Genomic DNA, 21,552 nt, shown 5'->3' with positions numbered 1-21,552 from the left:
ACAGTGGTTATCTGTTTGGATTGATCTCTAGGTTAGTGTTTCTGTACGCCTCTGAGCTATGCATGAGAAGAATCCTTGGGCCGGCCCCTCTTATGTGGGGAACATGATCAGGCTTTTGGTCATCGGTAAATTGGGCAGCCCCTCTAACCCATATCAAAAGCTCAATGTCAGTGTCTAACACACATGCATATACATTCATATCGAATGCAACAATTCCACACTTGTAGACACACAAACACGCTCCAAGGATCACACATTCATGCAAATAATCCCAAACACACACTCACACAAATACAAACCCAGCCCATTTGCAGAAAGGGTGGGGCTTTCCCCTCCACCACACTTCCCAAAAATGTGTGAGAGAGGGTATGACAGAGAGAGAAAGAGCACAGGGCGTTGCAAGCAAGGGAGGAAATATTGATGAGAATGATGGACCTGATGACGAAGAGTAGAACAATGTAATGATGTGTGGTTCTGGACGAGACTGGAATCTCTATTTAAATCATATCAGACAGTCTGACGAGAAGAGGCATAGTGACGAGAGAGGATAAAAGATAACAGACGGCCCCCACCAACTAATTTCCCAGTTCACTCCTCTGCCAAGTACTGTACAAGGTAAGCTCTTCTTTACCACGTAGACTACAGCATCTTGTTTTACAATAGTTAGCAGGACACCACTTAATACTCATCAAGTGTTTTCTAAACTTTATTGTGAAGTTTTAATTGTCCAAGCAAAACCAAAGCTATCATTGTGATTATAAAGTAGATGACTGTTAAGTGTGGTTTTCTGTTACCATCAATAAATCATTGGGCTGTGACCCAACTTGAATAACTTAAAATGAGCTCCAGAGTGGCGCAGCGGTCTAAGGCACTGCATCTCAGAGCAAGAGGCGTCACTACAGTCCCAGTTTCGTATCCAGGCTTTATCACATCCGGCCGTGATTGGGAGTCTCATAGGGTGGCGCACAATTGGCCCAGCGCTGTCCGGGGTAGGCCGTCATTGTAAATAACAAACTTGCCAAGTTGAATAAAAAAACGGTACTATTTTGGGATCTTACTATTTGCAAATGATGTGGGAATCTGAATAGAAATTTGTTTTTGAAGAGAACTGAAACTCCACATTCAGCCCATAACAGATTTTGTTCAGGAACTTTCATTTAAAAAATCATTCATGTCACTTTCTATTACCTCTGTGATATTGTTAGTCTGTGTAACTTTCCACATATGCTCACCCTCCTTTTTGCTGGACGGATCTTTTGTGACAGGCAAATTGCTGATAATTCAGTCCAGGAAATCGGGGGAAAAAAGATCTCAGCAATTAATGGTGAACTGGAAATGTTTTAGCCATTATACTGTAGAAAGTTCCAGCCCACTCCAGACTGTGGTTTGGTGAAACTGGGACAGATTATATCAGAGAGGAGTCGTGGTTTTAAATGTCAGCGCTCTTTCAAATAGGGACCTTGAAAATTGAATATTGCTGAGGAGTCAGAAGAGGCATATAAAATAGACACCATTTTCAGATTATTCTGTGTGTTACTGCAATACGGCAGTGATTCTACCTTATTTATGGCATACTATCGAATGGCAAAATAGTGCTTGTGTTGCGATTCATAACCTCAGAATGACCAATAACCTCTGCTGGCCAATGGTGCTGTTAAATCATGTCTGTCATGGTCTTTCCTCCCAACACTTAAAGGGGAACTGCGATAGGATAATGTTCAACTACAGTTTCTTCAGATGAAACATCTGCCTAAGAGTCAGAGATAAAGTCAGGGAACGATTCTGTCATTATACCGCTGCTATAGTCAATACTGACCAAGTTCCAGTGGTTGTCATTATGTCCCATGGGGAGCAGCATGTTACATACACACCCACACAGGTTGCTATGTTTTTAATGAGGATAAAAGTTATCAAAATCTAGTCGCAGTCATATGATATGACACCGATATTTTGATAATAAACTATAACTATGTTATTATAACTCTAAGCAAATAGGCTACATAGTAACTGAACTGAACATGTATTGAAATGGGTAACATCTGGGGAAACACCAGGAATGATTTTATATTCTTTATCTAAAAATAATAATACATGGCCTGAATAAAAACAATTCCTCTGTGGCTGTGTTCAATGGAAGGACAAACACACTACCTTGGAAATACATCTTAATAAGGATCCGCCCCTGTTTTTCCATTTTCGACTAAAATTACATCCCCAAATCTAACTGCCTGTACCTCAGGACCTGAAGCAAGGATATGCATATTCTTGATACCATTTGAAAGGAAACACTTTGAAGTTTGTGGAAATGTGAAATGAATGAAGGAGAATATAACACATTAGATCTGGTAAAAGATAATACAAAGACAAAAACATGAGTTTTTTGTATTTTTTTGTACCATCTTCTCTGAATTGCAAGAGAAAAGCCATAATGTATTATTCCAGACGCAATTTAGGTTTTGGGCCACTAGGTGGCAGCAGTGTATGTGTAAAGTTTTAGACTGATCCAATGAACCATTGCATTTCTGTTCAACTGTCCAAATGTGCCTGATTGGTTTATTAATAACTTTTCAAGTTCATAGCTATGCACTCTCCTCAAACAATAGCATGGTATTATTTCATTGTAATAGCTACTGTAAATTGGATTAACAAGAATTTAAGCTTTCTGCCAATATCAGATATGTCTATGTCCTGGGAAATGTTCTTGTTACTTACAACCTCATCCTAATCGCATTAGCCAACATTAGCTCAACCGTCCCGTGGGGGACCCACCGATCCTGTAGAGGTTTTAATACGTCCTAGCCACACAGAAAATAGCATTCTGCTGCCATTTGATTTTAATAACGAACCAGGGTCCTTATGGAGAGAGCCCGAAACCAAACGGACTCTAATATTGGTAGAGCATTTCCACTGGGCACACACTGGTTGAATCAACGTTGTTTCAATGTAATTGCAAAGAAATGACGTTGAATCAACGTGGAATAGACGTTGAATTGACGTCTGTGCCCAGTGGGTGGTAAAAGCTGCCTCCTCTGTCATTAAAAACAATTGAAACAGTCCACAGCCCCAGACAGCTGCAGTCAACCAGTCTGCTATGGCTTTGGCGTGGCCATCCTCCAACTACAGCACTTGGTGGTGAACTAAGCCACACTTAAATGTTTTATATTTTATGTTGAATTTTGCACTTCTTTTACTGGTACTTTGCAACTTTTTACCTTTCATTCAATTAATAACATGTTAGTAGTGCACTTATTTTTGACATTTTTCCTAACGATATTTGAGGTGGTTTCATTTTCCTTATTTGAAGCACTTACTCGAGTGGCTCTACATATGAGTGTCTGCTAACTAGGGTTGCAAAGCTACCGGTGATTTATCAAAGTTACCGGAATCTTCTGTAATTTTGGTAATTAACAGGTAATTTATGGTAATTTAGCTAATTTATACTTGAATAACTTTAAAAAAAAATATTCATACATAGTATTCATTTTCTTTTATATCTGTGTCCATATTATCCATGATTTTCTAGTGGATAGACCATATGGTTTAGAGACAACAGCCTGAAAAGTGATCATATAATCAACAATGGCATTATTTTCAATGAACTCTTCCAACTATTGTCTTTTTTCATAACTGCCACCAGTTTGGGTCACAAAACATTTACAACAAAGACATAGAACCACACATTTTCCCTGACAACCCAAAGTACTCTTTACATTTTGAATGCTTGCAGAACAGGAACATTTTGAAATTTACGCACTTATAAAGAGAATACACGGTCATCTCTACTGCCTATGGTCTGGCGAACTCATTAAACACAAATGCATCTTTTGAAAATAATATCTGAGTGTTGGAGTGTGCCCCTGGCTATCCGTACATTTTTAAAACAAGAAAATGATGCTGTTTGCTTTGCTTAATATAAGGAATTTGAAGTGATTTATACTTTTACTTTTGATACTTAAGTATATTTTAGCAATTACATTTACCCTTGATACTTAAGTATATTTAAAACCAAATACTTTTAGAATTTTACTCAAGTAGTATTTTACAGGGTGACTCTCACTTTTACTTGAGTAACTTTCTATTACGGTATCTATACTTCTACTCAAGTATGACAATTGGGTACTTTGTCCACCACTGGATACACCCAATGTATTTCAAAATATAATTAAAGTACTCTGAAACACCCAAAGAGTGTTGTGAAAACACTTGGCGTTTCAGACCATGTAAAAGACAGCATCAGAACACTAAAATAATGTTCTGCCAGACTGTGACATGGTAAAACATGTAAAAAATAAAATAAAATAACAAATACAAAATATGCTGAAAACTTCATATTAAATACCAACCACATAGAACAACACTACATATTCTCTTTTTTCAAAGATAGAGAAACATGAAAACCAAAACATCCCATTCTTATGTAGCCTATCACACACAGTTTCTTGTAAACTATGAATGTATGGTCGTACTTTTGGTTTACCCTCGTTTGAATAGAAAGTTGTGATACTCATATTAGGTTAACCGTCCCATTCCGTCCAACGATGAAGTACTATTAAATGGGGGCTAAGCAGTTGAAACAATAACAAAGTGGATCCCCTCCCCTGTTTCGATAAAAAGCTGAGGAGTGGGGCTGGAGAAATGTAACCACTCTCAAATTCATGGGCAGACGCAAGGATTGACCATCTATGATATCAACATTATATTTTTATTCATTTTTTGAGGCTATTATTTGTTTACATTTACTTTGTTTACAAACATTGGAGTAAAACAAGCTTATAGTTTCATGAGTTCATGAGGCATTTATAAGTTATATTCTTCAAGAATCAATGGTTACATACAATACATATACAAAAGTATGTGGACACCCCTTCACATCAGTGGTTTCGGCTATTTTAGACACACCCTTTGCTTGTAGCTGTATAAAATCGAGCACACAGCCATGCAATCTTGATAGACAGACATTGGCAGTAGAATGGCCTTACTGATGAGCTCAATGACTTTCAATGTGGCACCGCCATAGGATGTCACCTTTTCAACAAGTTAATTAGTCAAATTTCTGCCCTTCTAGAGCTTCCCTGGTCAACTGTAAGTGCTGTAATTGTGAAGTGGAAACGACTAGGAGCAACAACAGCTCAGCCGGGAAGTGGTAAGCCACACAAGCTCACAGAACGGGACCGCTGAGTGCTGAAGCGCGTAATAATTGCTTGTCCTCGGTTGCAACACTCACCGAGTTCCAAACTGCCTCTGTAAGCAATGTCAGCACAAGAACTGTTCTTCAGGAGTTTCATGAAATGGGTTTCCATGGCCGAGAAGCAGCACACAAGCCTACGATCAAAATGTGCAATGCAAACCGTTGGTTGGAGTGGTGTAAAGCTCGCCGCCATTGGACTCTGGAAGAGGTGGAACATCACTCTTCTCTGGAGTGATGAATCGTGCTTCACTCTCTGCTAGTCCGATGGACGAATCTGGGTTTGGTGGATGCCAGTAGAACGCAGCCTACCCCAATGCATTGTGCCAACTGTAAAGTTTGGTGGAGGAGGAATAATGCTCTGGGGCTGTTTGTCATAGAATGGGCTAGGCCCCTTAGTTCCAGTGAGGTAAAGTCTTAACACTCCAGTAAAGAAGACCCTTTCTTGTGAGGTCCATACAGAAATGGTCTGTCGAGATTGGTGTGGAAGAACTTGACTGGCCTGTACAGAGCCCTGCCCTCAACCCCATCGAACGCCTTTTGGATTCATTGGAACGCTGACTGCGAGCCACGCCTAATCGCCCAACATCAGTGCCTGACCTCACTAATGGTCTTGTGGCTGAATGGAAGCAAGTCCCTGCAGCAATGTTCCAACATCTAGTGGAAAGCCTTCCCAGAACAGTGGAGGCTGTTATAGCAGCAATGGGGGGACCAAACCCATATTTATGCCCATGATTTTAGAATGAGATGTTTGATGAGCGGGTGTCCACATACTTTTGGTTATGTAGTGTATCATTAATAAATAAGTGCAAAAAATGGAGATAGCAACTGCCGATTGCCCCTAAGTCAACAGATATTTAAGATTCCAGTACTAGACGATAGGCTAGTCTCTTTGGCCTGCACCCTCCCATGGTCCTATATCCACATAAAACCAATTTTACAAAACACAATTTCAAGAAATTATGATGCAGCTTTATTTGTTTGAAGCATTTTTCACCTCACTCATTTGATTTATTACATCTTATTTTACTTTGTGGATTTTTTGTTTAGTGTCACGTGCAAACACATACTGCTTTATAAACTTGACATATTGTTTGTGTGTGCATCAAACAAAGCTAACCCCTCTTCCTATTTTCTAGGAGCATCAATGGACCTGTCAATCAACCTCTACCCCTTTCTCCTCCTCTTTTCCATCAGTGGAGTTTTTGGAGTGTGCCCAAATGGATGCCAGTGCAGAGACAGCAAAATCCTCTGCCAAGGCAGGTCAATCACAGAGTTCCCGTCCCCAGTGCCTGACTTTACCACCACCTTCTACATCTCCAACACCAACATTACCGCTCTCAAACCCCATGACTTGGCTACTTTTGCCGAGGCCCTTGGCATCTTTGTGGTCAAAGACACTGGGATCAGAGAGGTGTTCCCTGGCACCTTTGACCTCAGTCATAACCTGGGTGCCCTGGGCTTCACCGGCACTGAGCTGAATGACCTGCCTGAGGCCCTGTTTCTAAATCTGGTGAAGCTGGAATCTCTGACTCTGAGCGGCAACAAGCTCCTGGTGCTCCGCCCTGCCTGGCTCAACTCCCTCACTGCTCTTAGGACCATGGACATTAGCAAGAACCTCATCACGTCTGTACCTGAGGAGGCCTTTCGCTCTGTCACTGAGCTGCAGCATCTCTCCCTAGCCAGGAATAACATCAGTCAGCTTTCAAGGGACACCTTCAGGGGCCTGAGAAATCTCAAATCCCTGCGTCTGAACCGGAACGCTCTCAGGGAGATCCCTGCCGGAGCGTTGGATGACCTGGTGAGCCTGGAGGAGATTTCTCTGCAGGATAACGACATCACTCATCTCTCCGCTAACCTGTTCTCCCAGCTGCAGAGCCTGCAGAAGCTTTATCTCTCCAGCAACCGGCTGACTTCCCTCCCACAGGGGATTTTCCTCAACCTCCCAAACTTGGCCCAGATCTCCCTGTATGAGAATGAGCTCCAGAGTCTGTCCCCAGGGGTTTTTGGGCCCATGGCTCTGAAGGAGCTATGGCTGTATGACAACCGGCTGACACGCCTGGAGGGCAAAACCTTCAGCAACCTGACCCAGCTACGTCTGCTGGTGCTGAGCCGGAACCAGATCAGCTCTGTGTCCCCCAGGGCCTTCAGTGGACTGGCCGAGCTGGGGGAAGTGTCCCTGCACACCAACCTCCTCACCAGCCTGCGGGAAGGGACCTTCCAGGGTCTGCCCAAGCTGGTCAACATCTCCCTCAAGCACAACTACATCAGCTCCCTCCCCGCAGGGCTTCTCCAGGGCCAAACCCAACTTGGCCAGCTGGTCCTCCACAACAACTCCCTACCCAATCTGCCCTCAGAGCTCCTCAGCACCCTAACAGTGGCCAAGGAGGTGTTGCTGGCTGACAACCCCTGGAGGTGCGACCAGGATATTGTGCCACTGCGCGACTGGCTTACACGGCACCCCACCAAGACCAACCTCAGTGCTGTGGTGTGCCTCACGCCCTCTGCCCTGAGAGGTTACAGCATAGCCAACCTGACCAACGACGAGCTGATGCAGGATACTACGACAGCCGTCCCTGATATCGCCCCCACAGAGAAGAGGAGGAAACCCCACACCCCCCCTCCCAAGACAAGCACCCCCTCTCCTGCTGCAGAGGCCACACCCACCCAGGAGCAGGGGGAGGACACCGGTAGTGGGCGGGGGAACGGAGAGGGCGTGTCCAGGAACACGCAGATCCTTATCACCGCGGTAGTCTGCACTGCTGTCATCACCAGTCTCATCGTCTGCTGCGTCTGTTGGAGGAGGAACAAGAGAGGCAGCCGCAATCTTGGCCGCAGGAACAAAAACAACTCAGTCATCTAGACTGGCCCAGAGGCCTGAGCACCACATAGGAGGTGTAGTGTACAATAATGCTGAACATGCCAGAGCAAATAACATTCTGATGTGTTTTTTCCCAAACATGTTAGCACAGGAACCCATCATGTCTCTATTAAGAACCCATGACCAAGGACAGACGAGCTTGGCCCTGACTTTTGGGAAAGTCCACTCTGACGGAATAAGTGGCTCTGATTGGGATTCCATAATATGATTAATAAGTCCCTCTTGAAGCTCTTTAGTAAGCTTGCTGTGGTCTGATGTTTTGCACAAAAAAAACAAGATATAAACTGTAACAATAATCACATGAAAATGGCATGGATGGTATGCACAAAATGCCATGCATGTTTTTCTTTCCAATACTGGACAAATACTTCATACTGAACAAATCTAATGTTCAAAATATATCTAATCACATACCTGTTGATTTTCAAGTAAAGCACTCTTTCTATGATTTACTGACTGAAATTAGGCTTGTTATTGTGTAATTTTTATATCAATACTTATTGCACTAATTAATAGATATACCGTGTATTCAGAAAGTATTCAGACCCTTTCACTTTTTTCCACATTTTGTTACGTTACTGCCTTATTCTAAAATGGATTAAATTGTTTTTTTTCTCTCTCATCAATCTACACACAATACCCTAGAATGACAAAGCAAAAACAGGTTTTTAGAAAATGTCTACGTAAGTAGCTCTCCGAATGCACTGTAGGCTGGTTTCATCTCATTGCAAATGGTTATGCTTCACACACACAAATCAAGTAAGATGACTGACTGTTATATTTAATAAATATGCTACATATTAGTGATATCCTGAAATGCTTAAGAGACAAGGGTTCATTGTGTGGCACAGTGTGTTAATAAAAATGACATTTGAACAACAACAATGTGTTCAATTGATGTGAGGGCATTCAACTTCTCTTCTTCAGTATTTGATCAAGTTGCACATCAAGTTGCACATTTTCTTCAGGAAAACTGAGTCCTGGCTATTGGAGTGAGAAGTCAACACACAAATCAAATTTGGATTGCATTCTGAGTAGGCTACAACAGAGATTCATGATCAGATGGGTTTATGCCAAGGTTTCATGATGAGGTTGGCTGGGGTTCACATTAAGAGCTCTGCAATTACCTTGGCACCCACTGGTTGTGTGTGGGCGAGATTCTGACTTTAACCTTGTACATTCCATGTGTCTAATGCTCGCTCATGGTATTTAGCGGCAGAATGTAAACCTTATCTCAACTGTATACTGCAGTGGGTCACAAATCAACCAATGGTTTTTACACTTCATTAGAGTAGACTATAAAACACTCCCATCTAGTAGACACATAATAAGTTATATTTGATCTGTCATGCTCAACAAAATTTCACAAACCATAAAATCCAGAGGCTAAAGCAAGGTTAGTTGACTAGCTAACTAGGCTAAAATAGTAGGACTAAATAGCATTAGGCTAGTTATTTGTCACACAGCTACTGTACCTAGAAAACAAACACATTACGATTAGAAAACACATATTAACCTAGACAATAGCTATATTTATCAGGAAAAACTGAGTATTGGCTGAATAGCTAGTCAGACTGACCAAATGTAGCTAGCTAGCTAGGTAGTTGAACAGAAAAAAAGTTAACTTAAACTCTAACTAGTTATTTGTGTGTATTTAGGAGTAAAACTAATAATGTGCTTTCAAGCAAATAAAAATACTTATCCACAAATAGCTATTAGCTAAGTTAAAACTGACAACTTGAAGCAGAAGAATGTCTCCTACTTTGTCAACTTCACACTTCAAAGCTGTTATCCATGAAACTTGAGCATGCTGGGAGCTGGGTGAACTTCAATTTGGCTCCCAAATCGAATTCCTTTGGCGCACAAGAGCAGGGATCTGTATAAATCTGGTATAGATTTGTCTTTGTGTGTATCAATAGATACAAATACTTTTTTGGTATCTCCCGCTGGCAGTGAACAAATGAGAGTTTATTAATGCTTAATTATAGTAATAATTATACCGGTATACCAGTAATATTTTTATTTTTATTTTATTTTACCTTTATTTAACCAGGTAGGCTAGTTGAGAACAAGTTCACATTTGCAACTGCCACCTGGCCAAGATAAAGCAAAGCAGTGTGACACAGACAACAACACAGAGTTACACATGGGATAAACAATAAACAAGCCAATAACATAATAAACAAGTCAATGACACAGTAGAAAAAATAAATACAGTGTGAGCACTATATACAGTGTGTGCAAATGGCATGAGGAGGTAGGCAATAAATAGGCCATAGGAGCGAATAATTATAATTTAGCAGATTAACACTGGAGTGATAAATGATCAGATGATGATGTGCAAGTAGAGATACTGGTGAGCAAAAGAGCAGAAAAGTAAATAAAATAAATACAGTACGGGGATGAGGTAGGTAGATTGGGTGGGCTATTTACAGATGGACTATGTACAGCTGCAGCGATCGGTTAGCTGCTCAGATAGTTGATGTTTAAAGTTGGTGAGGGAAATAAAAGTCTCCAACTTCAGCGATTTTTGCAATTCGTTCCAGTCACTGGCAGCAGAGAACTGGAAGGAAAGGCGGCCAAATGAGGTGTTGTCTTTGGGGATGATCAGTGAGATATACCTGCTGGAACGTGTGCTACGGGTGGGTGTTGTTATCGTGACCAGTGAACTGAGATAAGGCTGAGCTTTACCTAGCATAGACTTACAGATGACCTGGAGCCAGTGGGTCTAGCGACGAATATGTAGCGAGGGCCAGCCGACTAGAGCATACAGGTCGCAGTGGTGGGTGGTATAAGGTGCTTAAGTAACAAAACGGATGGCACTGTGATAAACTGTATCCAGTTTGCTGAGTAGAGTATTGGAAGCTATTTTGTAGATGATATCCCTGAAGTCGAGGATCGGTAGGATAGTCAGTTTTACTAGGGTAAGTTTGGCGGCGTGAGTGAAAGAGGCTTTGTTGCGAAATAGAAAGCCGATTCTAGATTATATTTTTGATTGTAGATGTTTAATATGAGTCTGGAAGGAGAGTTTACAGTCTAGACAGACACCTAGGTATTTACAGTTGTCCACATATTCTAGGTCGGAACCGTCCAGGGTGGTGATGCTAGTCGGGAGGGCGGGTGCGGTCAGCGAACGGTTGAAAAGCATGCATTTGGTTTTACTGGTGTTTAAGAGCAGTTGGAGGCCACGGAAGGAGTGTTGTATGGCATTGAAGCTCGTTTGGAGGATAGTTAGCACAGTGTCCAAGGAAGGGCCAGAAGTATACAGAATAGTGTCATCTGCGTAGAGGTGGATCAGGGAATCGCCCGCAGCAAGAGTGACATCATTGATATATACAGAGAAAAGAGTCAGCCCGAGAATTGAACCCTGTGGTACCCCCATAGAGACTGCCAGAGGTCCGGACAACATGCCCTCTGATTTGACACACTGAAATCTGTCTGCAAAGTAGTTGGTGAACCAGGCGAGGCAGTCATTAGAAAAACCAAGGCTATTGAGTCTGCCGATAAGAATACGGTGATTGACAGAGTCAAAAGCCTTGGCCAGGTTGATGAAGACAGCTGCACAGTACTGTCTTTTATCGATGGAGGTTATGATATCGTTTAGTACCTTGAGCGTGGCTGAGGTGCACCCGTGACTGGCTCGGAAGCCGGATTGCACAGCGGAGAAGGTACGGTGGGATTCTAAATGGTCAGTGATCTGTTTATTAACTTGGCTTTCGAATACTTTAGAGAGGCAGGGAAGGATGGATATACAGTGCCTTGCGAAAGTATTCGGCCCCCTTGAACTTTGCGACCTTTTGCCACATTTCAGGCTTCAAACATAAAGATATAAAACTGTATTTTTTTGTGAAGAATCAACAACAAGTGGGACACAATCATGAAGTGGAACGACATTTATTGGATATTGCATACTTTTACTTAACTTTACTTAACAAATCAAAAACTGAAAAATTGGGCATGCAAAATTATTCAGCCCCCTTAAATTAATACTTTGTAGCGCCACCTTTTGCTGCGATTACAGCTGTAAGTCGCTTGGGGTATATCTCTATCAGTTTTGCACATCCCATTCCTCCTTGCAAAACAGCTCGAGCTCAGTGAGGTTGGATGGTGAGCATTTGTGAACAGCAGTTTTCAGTTCTTTACACAGATTCTCGATTGGATTTTTATAAAATAAAAATCTGTAATACACAAACTTATCTGGTAAAATAAGGGTTAAATCAAATAAAAAACAGTAACACAGTATACCTACCTAGGCTACATGAAATTGCTTATAAAGAATAGGCCTTAATCACTTGTGTTCATTATGGAAAAAGATATTAGGCCCTGTACCGGGCCTTTCATTTCTGACAGAATTGGCCTCTTGAAGACAATTTCTCTTCAAAATAACTGATGAATTGAACAATAACAATATAATATTGTACATAAGTCACAATACATTTGAATATTGATTATAGTGATTCGCATTGTATTAGCAGTATTATATATTACAATATACAGTATTTCCGTTGCATAAGCATCAATCCCTCTCCTCTGGGGAAAACTGTGAAACTGCCTGTTTGACACAAGGCCAGCGTTATGGGCGGGCCAGGCCCCTCTATGGACCTCCCGTCATGCCGGTCCTGTGTCAAACATGCAGTATCACAGTGTCTACCATACCTCCTTGCCCAGCAAAATAAAATATTGGGATGGGCAAAATCTGACCGTGAGTTGTACCGACACAAAGTTGCATCAATTTCAGATAAAGCATCCGAGTGAGCGAAACAGCACCCCTCTGTCTCCGTATGTGTAGCCCATGTATCTGATTCTGTCTGGACAGAAATATTATGGCATGTCATACTCTTTTTGGCCAGACAGCATCGAATACATGGGCAACATGTAGTAAGACAGAGGGGAGCTGTTTTGCTCGCTCAGACTCTTTCTCCGGTGAGATAGTTTTAGCCACTTTCGAATTGGCAGTTGCACAATGCACTGTTCAGATGCTGGAATTATTTTGGATGAATGTGAGAAGGTAACTGTGATTGTCAAACCAATCAGATGAAAACATAATGACTGGTTGTGTTCATGCCACATTAACCCATAAAGAGGGAGAGGGGGTGAATTATCTAAAAAATATATTGTACCAGTCAAAGGCTTGGAAACACCTACTCGTCCAATGTATATTTTGATTTTTTACTATTTTCTACATTGTAGAATAATAGTGAAGACATCAACACTATGAAATGAAAAATATGGAATCATGTAGTAACCAAAAAAGTAATACAAATCAAAATCTATTTTAGATTTTAGATTCTTCAAAGTAGCTGTCCTTTGCCTTGATGACAGCTTTGCACACTCTTGGCATTCTCTCAACCAGCTTCATGAGGAATACTTTTCCAACAGTCTTGAAGGAGTTCCCACATATGCTGAGCACTTGTTGGCTGCTTTTCCTTCACTCTGCAGTCCAACTCATCCCAAACCATCTCAAATGGGTTGAGGTCGAGTGATTGTGGAGGCCAGGTCATCAGATGCTACACTCCATCACTCTCCTTAGTCAATTAGCCCTTACACAGCCTGGAGGTGTGTTTTGGGTCATTGTCCCGTTGAAAAATAAATGATAGTCGCACTAAGTGCTGTGATGTCTTCAATATTATTCTACAATATAGAAAATAATACAAATAAAGAAAAAACATTGAATGAGGAGGTGTGTCCAATCTTTTGACTGGCACTGTATATAAAAAATGATTTGATGAAAAATATGTTGTTTTGAACGTATTGCTATTAGCCCATACAAACACATTGAATAACAGATTGTATGGGCTAATAGCAGTAAGGACTAACACATTGAATAACAGATAGTCCTTACTGCTATTAGCCCATACAAACACATTGAATAACAGATAGTCCTTACTGCTATTAGCCCATACAAACACATTGAATAACAGATAGTCCTTACTGCTATTAGCCCATACAAACACATTGAATAACAGATAGTCCTTACTGCTATTAGCCCATACAAACACATTGAATAACAGATAGTCCTTACTGCTATTAGCCCATACAATCACATTGAATAACAGATAGTCCTTACTGCTATTAGCCCATACAAACACATTGAATAACAGATAGTCCTTACTGCTATTAGCCCATACAAACACATTGAATAACAGATTCACTACATGGATCAACAGATTGTCCACCAAAAATATCAAAAGGAAGTTTGTTCTGAAGTGTCTGTCCTAAATCTGAGAGGGATAAGAAATATCAGGAAACATTTGTTCTTTTTATTGTATTTAACCCCTTATTTTTTTAAACTGAACAGTCTCCATATATACTGTACTTCCATTCATTTTTTCAAGATTGTTTTCTGAGGCCTGTGGGAGTCCTAGATCAAAACAACCGACATATACGTGTCCGTGAGAGTCTCACCTTATTAGTGTGTAGCCCAAACTGTTGGGAAACTAGACAGAAGTTGGCAGATCGGCTGTACCGACTTCAGAAGAATCCCAAGACGCGTGCGAGGGTCGTGGAGCAAAATGGAGAACACCATAGTGTTTGGGAGAGTCTCATCTTTCCACAGAGGGGTTCACTACAGACGATTTTGGGAGAAGACCGGTTTTTGGGATGTCTCATATTCTGACGAACACCACTCTAGCTCTGTCACCTTTCACCGCAGATGCGCAAGTCCGGCATAGGCTGATGCGATGGGTTGAGACGCATCCAACAGATATCTCTAGCTTAAACTGACAGATTTTTATGGGGATATTTTATTATTATGCTAATTAGATTTCTGGGGGAGCAGACATCGACTCTAGGAAGGTAATACATTTTTATAGTTAAACTACATCTTTACTATAAAACCAATTAAAACAGTTTGTGAGCACAAGGAGGTCTCATAAAATCAAATGCCCGTCCAACTGATTCATTCTAGCCAGGCCCTGGTTTGACAAAGGAACATTTGATTGTACCTGCAGTATTTTGGTAAGAAAGCTGCCAATGCAGAATGGTGCTACTGAGTGGTGGTGGAGGACACATGAGGCTAAATTCAAACAGACAGGAAACGGGAAGTAAACAACTAAACATGCAATTATACACAACTGCAAGAGAGCTGGTTTAGGGCTTCATAGGCTATCTTGAATAATGCAGCATGTAAGCTTTCCGCCAACTTTCGGCAGGTAAATGAAGACATTGCCACCTTAACTTTCCTAAATGAATGATAGAAACTCTTCTACCTACTACTTTATGAACCTGCTAGTTTATGAATATGTACATTCACCTCCCCAATGTGTGTTCTATGGGCTTAGGCCTCTGTTCCTTCTTATCTCTGAAAGCAGAGGGTTCTCTATTCACGCCCCACGATATCACACTAGAAGCTTGCTGTGGGACTTAGATAAGCTGATTAACAGGAGTAAACTATATAACGGTGTGTTTGCCTGACTCTCTCTATAACGGTCTTACTCGCCTCTGTCGATTATAAGCCTCAAGACGAGAGGAAATCATCAGGTATGGCTGTTTCCTTTTGTGTCAGACGTCACTTACATGAAAACGTTGACTAGCCTGTACAGTATACCGTCATTGACTAGCCTGTACAGTATACCGTCATTGACTAGCCTGTACAGTATACCGTCATTGACTAGCCTGTACAGTATACCGTCATTGACTAGCCTGTACAGTATACCGTCATTGACTAGCCTGTACAGTATACCGTCATTGACTAGCCTGTACAGTATATCGTCATTGCTCTGCTTAGCGTTTATCGTTTTACTGCAGATATCAGATGTTTTTCTCTGTGAATCAGTAATATGAAGGTGATTATATCAAGTTATTTGCAATATCAAAAACAAACTCTTACCATGAAATGTTTTATATATTTTCAGGAAAAATGACTAGAGGACAGACCTTCATCTGTCTTCTGCCTTTACTGATTGGGTATTCATCTCAGTCCTGTCAGAAGGACTGTTCCAAAGAAAACCAGGATGTTTATGGCATGGACGTAACACAGATCCCAGTAAGTCTGAAAGCAGGTGTCACAGAGGTCTTCTTTGTGGACAGTAACATCACTGTCATCCCAAAGGGGGCCTTCGCCACCAACCCGAAGCTGGAAAAGGTAGCATTCATCAACACCCCCACTGTGTCCGTAGAGAACGGTGCTTTCGAGGGATTGGTCAACCTCAAGCATATTGAGATCTCCAATACCCCACTAACATCCTTGTCTGTAGATGTCTTCCAAGACCTGCACAACCTAGAAGAACTTCTGCTGAAACACAACAAGATCCGTAGTCTGGAGAAAGGATTGTTTGATGGCCTTAAGAAACTGAGAGAACTCCAATTGCACATAAACAAGATTGACACCATTGAGGAGGGGACATTTGATGACCTAGAAAACCTTCGGACCCTCCATCTGGCCAAAAACGACCTCAGTTCTGTGTCCTCCGCCCTGTTCTCGAAGCTGCACAAACTGGAGGTACTGAGGCTCTATGAGAACCAACTTACCGCCATTCCTGACGATATATTAGAAAATCTATCCAATTTAAAGGAGATCGCTCTACAGAGTAACAACATCACTTCAATATCAGCCATTTTGTTCCCACATAAAGACAAATTAAACAAGATACTTTTGGACAATAACATGTTGACTGAATTGCCTCCAGGAATATTTGTGGGTTTTCCTCTGCTTAAAGCATTGACACTAAATGGAAATAAACTTGCAAGTCTACCTCCTGTCCTCTTTGGAGAGATGCCCAAACTGACTGAGTTGAGTCTCAGTCGAAACAGTCTTACCAGCCTTCCTCAGGGAGTATTTAGTCCTCTTAAGAAACTCAAGAAGTTGGATCTGTCTAACAACCAATTGTTAACCGTGTCTGAAGAGTCTTTTGAGGGCCTTGAGAAGCTAACAGAACTCAATCTTCAATACAACCTCATCAAATCATTGAAAGCAAACACCTTTGAAAAGCTGACATCACTAACCACCCTTAGACTGGCTCATAATATCCTGGGGACACTTCCAGAGGATGTATTTGACCCCTTAACAAAACTCAGCAAAGTCTATTTAAATAACAACACTTGGCATTGTGACTGCAGGATGGTCCCCCTCTTCAATTGGATGAAGGCAAACCCTGGCAAGATCAAGTCTATGACTCCTGAGATCTGTAACCAGCCGGAGGATTTAAAGGGACAAGAAATCATGTCTCTCAAAGAGGACCAGCTCATATGTCCTGTATCTCCTCTGACCACCATCCCTTCACTCACCACAACCACCACTTTAGCCCCTACCACAACCACCACCTTAGCCCCTACCACAACCACCACTTTAGCCCCTACCACAATCACCACTTTAGCCCCTACCACAACCACCACCTTAGCCCCTACCACAACCACCACTTTAGCCCCTACCACAACCACCACTTTAGCCCCTACCACAACCACCACTTTAGCCCCTACCACAACCACCACCTTAGCCCCTACCACAACCACCACTTTAGCCCCTACCACAACCACCACCATAGCCCCTACCACAACCACCACTTTAGCCCCTACCACAACCACCACCATAGCCCCTACCACAACCACAACCACCACCATAGCCCCTACCACAACCACCACCTTAGCCCCTACCACAACCACCACCTTAGCCCCTACCACAACCACCACCATAGCCCCTACCACAACCACCACCATAGCCCCTACCACAACCACCACTTTAGCCCCTACCACAACCACCACCTTAGCCCCTACCACAACCACCACCTTAGCCCCTAGCACAACCACCACCTTAGCCCCTAGCACAACCACCACCTTAGCCCCTACCACAACCACCACCTTAGCCCCTACCACAACCACCACTTTAGCCCCTACCACAATCACCACCTTAGCCACCACCTTAGCCCCTACCACAACCACCACCTTAGCCCCTACCACAACCACCACCATAGCCCCTACCACAACCACCACCTTAGCCCCTACCACAACCACCACTTTAGCCCCTACCACAACCACCACTTTATCCCCTACCACAACCACCACCATAGCCCCTACCACAACCACCACCTTAGCCCCTAGCACAACCACCACCTTAGCCCCTAGCACAACCACCACCTTAGCCCCTACCACAACCACAACCACCATAGCCACACCCACAACCACCATAGCCACACCCACAACCACAACCACTGTCTCAACCCCAATACCCAACACCACACTTTTTACCACTATCCCAACAACCACCATCACAAGAACCACCCTGAGAGATTCAACAGATCCACTGACCACGCCAAGGATCTTCAGCTGTCCCAACATAGCACGTTCTCGTCGCCCGTCCCCCTCCTACTACACCCGCCAGGCCTGGAGCAAGACCTCGCAGTGCAGGGCCCAGATGATATCTTACACAGCCATGCTGGTGGTGGAGATAGGCTGCACCCTGGTGCTGGCTAAGTTCACCCTGTCTCTGTACAGCTTGCTCCAGCGCAGGGAGAGGCTGTACACACGGGTCAACCTGACTCACTTTTCCTACAGGAAGGAGATCACGCTGAGGCCAGTCAAGGTGACAGAGACTGTGGGTCTGTGATCAGAGGGGGGGGGGGGTTCACATGATTGTACACATCACAAAGCCCTAGTGATGGGGTAAGGCGGAAGAAAATAGGGAATGTTAGTCATCTTTTCTGAAAATTAAATAAACACAAACATATTAATCAATCAAATGTATTTTTGAAGCCGTTTTACATCAGCCGATGTCTTTGGGGTGCAACAGCCTAGGAGTAGTCCAATACAGTAGCACGTTACAGTACAGTAACACAGTAGTCCAACACAGTAACACAGTAACACAGTACAGTAACACAGTAGTCCAATACAGTAACACAGCAACACAGTACAGTAACACAGTAGTCCAATACAGTAACACGTTACAGTACAGTAACACAGTAACACAATACAGTAACACAGTAGTCCAACACAGTACAGTAACACAGCAACACAATACAGTAACACAATACAGTAACACAGCAACACAATACAGTAACACAGTAACACAATACAGTAACACAGCAACACAATACAGTAACACAGTAACACAATACAGTAACACAGTAGTCCAACACAATACAGTAACACAGCAACACAATACAGTAACACAATACAGTAACACAGCAACACAATACAGTAACACAGTAACACAATACAGTAACACAGTAACACAATGCAGTAACACAGTAACACAATACAGTAACACAGTAACACAATACATTAAAACGTTACAGTACAGTAACACAATACAGTAACACAGTAGTCCAACACAGTACAGTAACACAGCAACACAATACAGTAACATGTTACAGTACAGTAACACAGTAGTCCAATACAGTAACACGTTACAGTACAGTAACACAGTAGTCCAATACAGTAACACAGCAACACAGTACAGTAACACAGTAGTCCAATACAGTAACATGTTACAGTACAGTAACACAGTAGTCCAATACAGTAACACGTTACAGTACAGTAACACAGTAGTCCAATACAGTAACACAGCAACACAGTACAGTAACACAGTAGTCCAATACAGTAACACGTTACAGTACAGTAACACAGTAGTCCAACACAGTAATACAATACAGTCTTGCCCATTCACCCTCTGAATGACATACATACACAATCCACGTCTCAAGTCTTAAAACTCCTTCTTTAACCTGTCTCCTCCCCTTCATCATGTTGTGTATTGTATACTCAGTGTATATCACTCTTTACATCATATGCTATAACATGATAATAATAGTTTACTTTGTACATAGTTGAAGATACTTTTCTTTATTTTCAAAACTAAATAAATGTTTTTCCTGTAAGCACCAGTCATGGTAAATCAAATCAAATCAAATGTATTTATATAGCCCTTCGTACATCAGCTGATATCTCAAAGTGATGTACAGAAACCCAGCCTAAAACCCCAAACAGCAAGCAATGCAGGTGTAGAAGCACGGTGGCTAGGAAAAACTCCCTAGAAAGGCCAATACCTAGGAAGAAACCTAGAGAGGAACCAGGCTATGTGGGGTGGCCAGTCCTCTTCTGGCTGTGCCGGGTGGAGATTATAACAGAACATGGCCAAGATGTTCAAATGTTCATAAATGACCAGCATGGTCGAATAATAATAAGGCAGAACAGTTGAAACTGGAGCAGCAGCACAGTCAGGTGGAAGTTGAAACTGGAGCAGCAGCATGGCCAGGTGGACTGGGGACAGCAAGGAGTCATCATGTCAGGTAGTCCTGGGGCATGGTCCTAGGGCTCAGGTCAGTTGAAACTGGAACAGCAGCATGGCCAGGTGGACTGGGGACAGCAAGGAGTCATCATGTCAGGTAGTCCTGGGGCATGGTCCTAGGGCTCAGGTCCTCCGAGAGAGAGAAAGAAAGAGAGAAGGAGAGAATTAGAGAACGCACACTTAGATTCACACAGGACACCGAATAGGACAGGAGAAGTACTCCAGATATAACAAACTGACCCCAGCCCCCCGACACATAAACTACTGCAGCATAAATACTGGAGGCTGAGACAGGAGGGGTCAGGAGACACTGTGGCCCCATCCGAGGACACCCCCGGACAGGGCCAAACAGGAAGGATATAACCCCACCCACTTTGCCAAAGCACAGCCCCCACACCACTAGAGGGATATCTTCAACCACCAACTTACCATCCTGAGACAAGGCTGAGTATAGCCCACAAAGATCTCCGCCACGGCACAACCCAAGGGGGGGGCGCCAACACAGACAGGATGACCACAACAGTGAATCAACCCACTCAGGTGACGCACCCCCTCCAGGGACGGCATGAGAGAGCCCCAGCAAGCCAGTGACTCAGCCCCTGTAATAGGGTTAGAGGCAGAGAATCCCAGTGGAAAGAGGGGAACCGGCCAGGCAGAGACAGCAAGGGCGGTTCGTTGCTCCAGAGCCTTTCCGTTCACCTTCCCACCCCTGGGCCAGACTACACTCAATCATATGACCCACTGAAGAGATGAGTCTTCAGTAAAGACTTAAAGGTTGAGACCGAGTTTGCGTCTCTGACATGGGTAGGCAGACCGTTCCATAAAAATGGAGCTCTATAGGAGAAAGCCCTGCCTCCAGCTGTTTGCTTAGAAATTCTAGGGACAATTTGGAGGCCTGCGTCTTGTGACCGTAGCGTACGTGTAGGTATGTACGGCAGGACCAAATCAGAGAGATAGGTAGGAGCAAGCCCATGTAATGCTTTGTAGGCTAGCAGTAAAACCTTGAAATCAGCCCTTGCTTTGACAGGAAGCCAGTGTAGAGAGGCTAGCACTGGAGTAATATGATCAAATATTTTGGTTCTAGTCAGGATTCTAGCAGCCGTATTTAGCACTAACTGAAGTTTATTTAGTGCTTTATCCGGGTAGCCGGAAAATAGAGCATTGCAGTAGTCTAACCTAGAAGTGACAAAAGCATGGATTAATTTTTCTGCATCATTTTTGGACAGAAAGTTTCAGATTTTTGCAATGTTACGTAGATGGAAAAAA

At 42.8% G+C, this 21,552-nt stretch overlaps 2 protein-coding genes across 2 annotated transcripts; both read left to right on the top strand.

Moving 5' to 3' along the window:
- Positions 1–336: 336 nt before the first annotated feature.
- Positions 337–8,948, top strand: LOC109889035 (leucine-rich repeat-containing protein 15-like). Its single transcript, XM_020480178.2, has 2 exons — positions 337–615; positions 6,325–8,948. Exon 2 carries the CDS (start codon positions 6,333–6,335, stop codon positions 8,046–8,048), a length of 1,716 nt encoding a protein of 571 aa, XP_020335767.1. The 5' UTR covers positions 337–615; positions 6,325–6,332; the 3' UTR covers positions 8,049–8,948.
- A 6,523-nt stretch (positions 8,949–15,471) lies between these two features.
- On the top strand, positions 15,472–18,734 carry LOC109888511 (leucine-rich repeat-containing protein 15). The gene is made up of 2 exons (XM_031822423.1): positions 15,472–15,545; positions 15,920–18,734. Exon 2 carries the CDS (start codon positions 15,925–15,927, stop codon positions 18,604–18,606), a length of 2,682 nt encoding a protein of 893 aa, XP_031678283.1. The 5' UTR covers positions 15,472–15,545; positions 15,920–15,924; the 3' UTR covers positions 18,607–18,734.
- Positions 18,735–21,552: the final 2,818 nt, after the last annotated feature.

The sequence above is a fragment of the Oncorhynchus kisutch genome, linkage group LG4, assembly GCF_002021735.2.
Source record: "Oncorhynchus kisutch isolate 150728-3 linkage group LG4, Okis_V2, whole genome shotgun sequence".
NCBI classification, from domain to species: Eukaryota; Metazoa; Chordata; class Actinopteri; order Salmoniformes; family Salmonidae; genus Oncorhynchus; species Oncorhynchus kisutch.
Note: the sequence above shows the minus strand (reverse complement) of the source record. Positions and strands in the feature narration are given on the sequence as shown.

Coding starts and splice junctions, on each gene's coding strand:
- LOC109888511 (XM_031822423.1), top strand. CDS start 15,925: ATGACTAGAGGACAGACCTTCATCTGTCTTCTGCCTTTACTGATTGGG.
- LOC109889035 (XM_020480178.2), top strand. CDS start 6,333: ATGGACCTGTCAATCAACCTCTACCCCTTTCTCCTCCTCTTTTCCATC.